Source organism: Hippocampus zosterae, chromosome 13 (assembly GCF_025434085.1).
Source record: "Hippocampus zosterae strain Florida chromosome 13, ASM2543408v3, whole genome shotgun sequence".
In the NCBI taxonomy this organism is placed as follows: Eukaryota; Metazoa; Chordata; class Actinopteri; order Syngnathiformes; family Syngnathidae; genus Hippocampus; species Hippocampus zosterae.
Window position 1 is genome coordinate 7,436,415 of NC_067463.1, and position 7,576 is coordinate 7,443,990.

Genomic DNA, 7,576 nt, shown 5'->3' on the forward strand with positions numbered 1-7,576 from the left:
GTAGTAATTTGAGGTATGTGGGTAAAACTATACCGATATTTTTACAGTCTGAGGTGGACTTTCGCCAATCGCGGGTGGGTCCCGCGATTAGGGGGGGGGGGGGCGAGGGGGTTCACTGTCTTCCTCTTTTTTTTTTGTCACCTCTTATCGGTATTGACGGCATCATCTCTCCACTCTTTTTTCTGGAGGAATTCCTATAGTCACTTCTAGTCAGGATGTCGGCCATATGTTCGGGATGATTAACGCAAGGCTTGCTCCCCTCCCGGGCAGCACAGGGGTGGCCCACTTGTTGCAACGTCAGTCTCCATCCTTTGCTGGTTCGGGCGAGGAAGGGGGAGGGCCGGGATGGGAGGATAGGAAGAGGACGGCCTCGTCACATCCTCTGTCCATATATGGGCATGAAGTTTACACGCAGCGGGGAATCCTCTCACTGGAGCTGATGAATGGGGAGGAGGGCCGCGGAGCCGCCAAAGTGTATATAAGGGGAGCGACGTGAGAGCCACAGCAAGCAAATAACGGCGGAGCAACAGACGAGAAGGAATATATTGCATTTCTTTCCTTTTTTGGGGGGCTTATTATTATTATTAAACAAGCACATTTGGGAGATCATTTGTCGAACACCATCCAAATCCCCCAAAAACGAGGAGGAGGGGGGTGGGGGGGTCGAAGGAAAACAAGACACCCCGATTTCCCTGCGTATATATTTATCCTCGAGGCGGACCTTTGAAGTGCACCATTATGTTGAACAACATGGATTTGAACGCGAAAGATTCTTTTTACCCTCAGTTTGACAACTGCAGCGGCTCTTCTCTGGGCATGGACGCCGGCGCGAGGAAGGACAACCGAGACGCGTTCGGCGACGCGCAGCGCTCGGTGCCCGCGCAGTTCGGCCACGGTGAGTCCCGCCGCTGCACGGGGGACGAAATAGTGCATGCAAGGGAATGTCGAAAGCGGACGATCGAGTGCGGGGGGGGGGGGGGGGGGGGGGGTGGACGGCGACACTTGCTGCGCTGGCGTCGACGCGATTAACGCGGTGGATGCGCATGCATGTTTATATAACGTCGCCCCCCCCCCCCCCCCTCTCTCGGAAAGCAAAACAATCGGGGGTTTGACAAAGTTTTCTCCGTTTCTGATTCAACAGAAGGAGCGCCCGCGACCCTGAAAACCGAAGCTTCCAACTCGGAATACGCGTTTAACCCTTGCGAGGGCCCCAAGGACGCCTACACCCCTTCCTCGCTCGCCTACTCCGGCAGCTTCTACGTGGAGGCTTCTCAGGGGGCGCCGTGCACCACCGAGACCCTCCTCAACATGATCACCGAGATCGTGGGCATATCCACGATGCAGCTCTCTGAGAGCCAGCAGCAGAACGGCAACGGCCGGGGGGCTTCATACACGCCCCCAGTGGACAGCGCGCATTTTGGAGACGTCAAGAGGCAACCCTTCACCCCGCCGGCGTACCCCTCCTCCTCCTCCTCCTCCTCCTCCTCCTCTTCCGACCACCCGACGGGATTCACCCAGGACCGGGCCGAGCCGCCCGCAACCGAGCCGTCCACCTCCCATTTGGGCGAGCCCAAGTCCGAAGCGGCCTCCTTCCCCGTGGCGGTCAAGAACGAGTTTGAAAGCTACGAATGGGGGGCGTTCTGCAAATCCGACTGCTTGGAGAGCGGCTTCCACACGGAGACGTTCCCCTTGTCAAACGACTTCCCGCCCGAGCAGCAAATGGACGTGAAGGAACTTTTGGACACCTTCCCCGCCATGTGCCCCAACCCGGACGCGGAGTTCAAAGTGGAGGGGGGCATCAAGCAGGAGCAGTGTTTCTCCGACACGTGCTCCCAGGGCTACGCGTACAACGGCTACCTCCCCCCGCCGATGGGCCTGAAGCCATACCCCGAAGCCCCCGCCGCATCCAATCAGTGCGACTCCATTTACGCCTCCCCGACTTTACCCAGCACCATAGACTCCATCCTCTACTCCTCCTTGCTCCCCGACTCCTTCGCTCAAAGTTACAGCGCGCGCGCCGCCGCCACTTCCACCCCCTCCAAGCCCCCCAGGGCCCGGAAGAGCACGGCCGCGTCGTCCTCGCACGGCCCGCCCAAGGAGAAGCCCTTCACCTGCCCCATGGAGAGCTGCGACCGGCGCTTCTCGCGCTCGGACGAGCTCAACCGCCACATCCGCATCCACACGGGCCACAAGCCCTTCCAGTGTCGCATCTGCCTGCGCAGCTTCAGCCGCAGCGACCACCTGACGACGCACACCCGGACTCACACGGGCGAGAAGCCGTTCTCGTGCGACGTGTGCGGCAAGCGCTTCGCCCGCAGCGACGAGCGCAAGCGGCACGGACGCGTGCACCAGAAGCAGAAGGAGAAAATGGAGCTGAAGCCGCAAGTGACTCCCAACGCGTGGCCCTTCACTCTGCCCGAGGGCATTTGAAGACGATGCCCCCGTAGCCCCCCACTCCCCAACGCACACGCGCACGACGTTTTAGGATCTTTCCGTCTCGGAAGACGTGACGCCGTGTCGCTTTGGATGGGGAGCGTAATAGGCTGGAGGGGAAAAAAACAAAAAATATGGAAGGCGGAGGTCCCGCTGTGCCCGATTTGAGCCACGGGTCGCTCAGACGTCAGGTGAACATTGACGCGTCGCCGTCACTCGTGGAAGCAAAGCCTGAGTTTTTGGATGCGTGACTGCTATTCAGCACCTCTTCATCCGGACAGCTCCTCACTCCCATCCCGCCCTCTCATCGCCCACGGGTGGATTGCACTTACAGATTTCTATCGAGATTTTCAACTAAGAATGTTCTATTTTTTCCTCTTTTTTGCCAGTTGTTGGACTATGTTGCTCAATGCATGTTTGGAATTATTATTATTATTATTATTATTATTCCCTTTGAATACCTGAAATAACGCCCCCTCCTCCAATCATTCCACAATGGGAGGGGGGTTATTCAAATGAATGTCAGCTAATATACGTTCGGGGTTTTTTTGTTTTTTTTCCCGCCACAAAATGGTCCATTTGGATCAAACTGAGTGTTTGTTTATACTGCTTATCATTTTAGCCGTCAGTGTTTTTTGTCATTGGACTTTGTGTTGTTAAAATTGTGAAAGATATATAATTAATGGCAAATAAATATATTTGTATTCCTGTACTTCCTTGTATTTTTATAGCTGAGTGTATATTTTACATTTATGACATTTGAGCCTCATTTTCCGGGAGTGGGGGCAAAGGGGGGGGGGGGGTATTCAATAATCCGTAATAATGTATTGGTTTTCGAGGGCTATCTTGTTCAGTAACTCAGTATTTGAAATGTCACCGTTTGATATCTGAAACTTTTTTTCGCACTTCATCCGACGAGCGTTGTTAGCCGGATGTGCACTTGTTGAAAATGAAAAGTGTGTTGAATCAAGATAGCACATCTTTTGAGTAATCAGGTAGCACACATTGCCGCAAGGTTCGAGGTCAGCGATGAAGGACTTTTGACGTGATGTGTCTTTTTCTTCGACGATGCTGAAACTTGAAAAAAATAATAAATGGCTGACAGTTTGGTGGAATTGTCACCAACAGGGTATTGTAAAAAAAAAAAAAAAACACCCACAAAAAACACGAAAAAAACTAATTTAACTCGCCTTAAGTTATATTAACTGTTCAAATTTGTAAATACGCAGTTTCTACAATACATGAACTTGATATTGATGTTGTTATTTTTATGGCGATGATGTACAAAATAAACATTTTCTGCCAGTTACTATTTTTTTTTTCCTCGTGCATCATTTGAAATCACCAAAATGTGCCCCTCACTTTCTGCAGCACTGGATCCATGATGGGTGTTGGAGGGGGGGCACGGGGGTGGTTAGTTAATGCCATATGTTGTCTTGTGTCACTATGCAAAAAAAAAAAAAAAAAGCAAAAATAATGAAAAAAAATATCGATTGACGTTTGTCGATTTCAAAATTGGCCGATAAATCGGTTGGGCCCTAATATGCACACCTGTGGCCCCACACTTTGAACCCAAAGTAATCCCCGTATGAATGCAATGGACTTCTACACTCAAACACATGAAAGGAAACTTTAGTTGGGGCTGCCATTCCAACTGTCCTTAACGTCACAGATGACATTTTTCCCCTTTTCAAGAAACTCGACATCGAGAGCACCTTTGTGTGTGTGTGTGTGTGTGATAATTTGATCCCCTCTTGCTATTCTTTGCTTGGCACTTTCAGTCAAACAGAAAGGGATATTCATTCCCACTTAACTACAGAAAGTGATTATGGTCTGTTATCTTTTTTCTTCTTCTTCTTCCAAGGATTATTACCAATTTCATGCTTCTTTGCAAATGGTGTTAACGCTCTTCAGGCTCCGCGTGGAGGATAATGCGGAAGACATAGAGAAGGAAATTGAATGATTTAATATACATGCTTAAGCATTTCATTTGACATTTCCATGGAACCTTTTTCCAATCAGTGGTCATTTGCATCCTAAAATATGATTTTTAGCATGGTGTGCACTCGCGGTTATCTTGAATGCCTTGCAGTTCAGAGGTCCCTAGTTCAAATCCTTACTCTGGCCTTACTGTGTGAATGCTTATTTTTCTGTCCTGTGTGCAGGGGTGTTGATTTTTTTAGCCTTTCTTGGGGTCCCAATTACATTAGGGTCCGGATGAAGCTCCACTCTACCCTGATTTAACCCCCCCCTCCCAACCCCACAGGCCCTATTTGACCCTAAGTGCCACATATCCAATAAGTGCGCAGGATCCAATCACAGCTCGCTTTGAGGAAAGAGACAGGGTGTACCCCGGACTGGTCACCAGTCAACCACCGTGCACATACAGACACCCCGCTTCCGTTTGCTGATACTTCCTCATCTCTCTGTGTCCTTCTAGAAACCAACACGTATCGACACGACGCAAGTAGCCAAGTCTTGGGTACGCCGGACACGTTCCCGTGATGCTGTTCAACGTCAGCGAAATGGCACAACCCCGGTTTCCCCGAGCGACTTGTAAGTGTCAAACATAATGTCGCCGTGTTAAAAGGCAGCCTGCCAGTTGGACAGAGGTGGCAAAAGTAGTCAGACTTTGTACTTCTATTTAAAGAAAAAAAATAGAAGGGTGGTGAAAGTACAGAGTTTTGATATATATATATATATATATATATATATATATATATATATATATATATATATACTTCTCTCTGATTGGCCAGGTGGTGGTTTCTTAAAAGTCAAATAACCGGTAGAGGTACAACATGGAGCCAGTGAGGAATTTCAACCCCCCGCCTCCACCCCCCCCCCAAAAAAAAACCGCCATCTCAAAATCAGCCAGGTTATGCTGACAGTTTGAACGTGAAAAAGATGTTTTCGAAACCTGCAAAGCTCAATCACAGGCTATTTGTACTTGGATTCTTCTCACCAGTGCAGTTGGAGCACCATGATTTGTACATTCCATCCTCTGCTGTCTATCAACACTTACAATAACGCACGCACGACCTCACACACACACACAAGCACACACTCGCACGCACGCACTATCGCACGATAGCACGCACGCACGTACTCATTTATGCGTGTTGTTTTAGCGGCAAAAGCTGCCCAGCGATGGATAGTGGAGCGTTTTGAATTGCAGCAATGTGCAGTCACTGTCACCATTATCCCAATACTTGAAGACTGAAGAGTTGTTGAACTCTGGCCACGGATGAAATTTCTGCATTTGGGCGCTCGCATTCCATTTGCATATTGTAAATGGTGCTCAATATAGCACGGTGGCGTGTATCGCCGATGTCGTCTTCATCGAATGGCTTGTCCCAGCTTTGGAGAAAGAACAAAAAGAAGGAAAAAAAAGGACATCAATCAGTTCTTTCCTCGCCACTGACATTTATGTCGCCGGCTCTGGTAGACACGCATAATTGCAGGGGCCATTAAGTAATCGCGCAAGAAGGGCATATGTCTGCCGCTGAGATTTCTCACGACGCGGACCTCCACTGTGAATGGTAGCACATCAAGTCCATTAAATCCCCGCCAGGTGTTACAAATGCAAACATGTTAAGATGTGGCCCCGAAGGAGGGCGAGGGGGGGGGGTGAGGCAAGGAGGGTTATTCGAGGCGGTGCGTCTTGCGCAGATGTGTTCTTACGTCTTCATTGCCTCATCCAATTAATCGCTTGATGCCGGATTGCTCCCGGAGAAATCAATACGGAGCATTTATCTGCCGCACCAAATGAGTACTTTGGCTCCTGATTAAGAAAACCCTCAGAATTGACAGTCAGGGATTAGATTGGCCCGGATTCCAAAGGAAATGTGTCACAGCACAATGCTTTGTACTTAATCGGTGTTTTCGCTGCGCCAAATGGACAAATGTATTGGGACACCTTGGCCGCGACACCTCCAGAGGGTATTCTGGAGGATGTCGAGAGCTGACTGAAGCCGGAAGAGTCTGCAAGTAAAGCACCATATGATGCTGTTTTTATACTCGAGTATTGTTGATGAGCAGCATCTCTCATGTCACTCTTCACTTTGTATGCGGTATTTTGCTTTGGAAAATAGCAAATATTGAAGCCGTCATTTGTTAACCCTTTCCTGCACCCTGTAACCTGATCACAGGATATAGTATTCACCGAAGTAACCGCTGTCCGTGAAAGGCTTAAAAATGATGATTACAGTGATCCCTCGCTAGTTTGCGGTTCGTTTATCGCAGCTTCGGTGCATCGCAAATTTGTTCAAACATATTCATTAAAAATTTTTTTAAAAGGGGCGGGGTTTCATATACATGGAGTACAGTATGGTATATGTTGCTATATGTGACTCGCTGTTGTTTTGCTGACTTTCGCAGCTTCTCGCGGACCATTTGCCGACACAAAAAAAATTGTTAATTGGTCGCTACTTTGCGGATTTTCGTTTATCGTGGGTGGTTTGGTCCCCATTAACTGCTATAAACGAGTTATTACTGTATTCTAGAATATGCTTTCAGCATTTGTGGACTGTTCAAGACAATTTGAACTGATTCACAACATAAAATCTGGCCCTTTATCCTAAACCAATTGTTTCAAACATTGTATCCATGTCACAAATCTCTACATATCCTACCTAATTTATTACGATCTCAGGTTTTGGACACGCAGCCCAGTGGGCCAGTGGTTAGCGCGGCGATCTCACAGTGCAGAGGTGCAGGGTTCGATTCCAACTCTGGCCTTTCTGTGTGGGCTTTGCATGTTCTTCCCGTGCCTGCGTGGGTTTTCTCCGGGTGTGAGGATAAACCGGATCAGAAAATGGGTGGGTTTTGGACCGGTGTGATTCTGGTTTAGCTCCCGGGTAAATGTCTGATTTTGCTCATCGTGGTCCAAGGAAAGCACAGGCAGTTTGTGCAAATGCTCGGACGCATAGAAAATTAGAGGGAGCATTGACCTGGAGAGGTCCCTGATGATGTAGTGGGAAACACGCCGGACTTGTGTGTGGTCAGCGTGGGATCAGTTCCCACCAGTTCAGCGTGTCGTCTGCCTTCCGTCCAAAGACAGCTGTGATAGGCTCCAGCAACTCCCCGTCGCTCTGTTCAGAATAAGTGGTGTTAAAAATGGTTGGATGGGCTCCACTGACGT

The 7,576-nt window shown here is 49.1% G+C and overlaps 1 protein-coding gene across 1 annotated transcript; it reads left to right on the forward strand.

Annotated features, from left to right (window-relative positions):
* The first annotated feature begins 464 nt into the window (after positions 1 to 464).
* LOC127613612 (early growth response protein 1-B) lies at positions 465 to 3,742 on the forward strand. Its single transcript, XM_052084718.1, has 2 exons — positions 465 to 895; positions 1,142 to 3,742. The coding sequence occupies exons 1-2, from the start codon at positions 739 to 741 to the stop codon at positions 2,428 to 2,430; spliced, it is 1,446 nt and encodes a 481-aa protein (XP_051940678.1). The 5' UTR covers positions 465 to 738; the 3' UTR covers positions 2,431 to 3,742.
* The last annotated feature ends 3,834 nt before the right edge of the window (positions 3,743 to 7,576 follow it).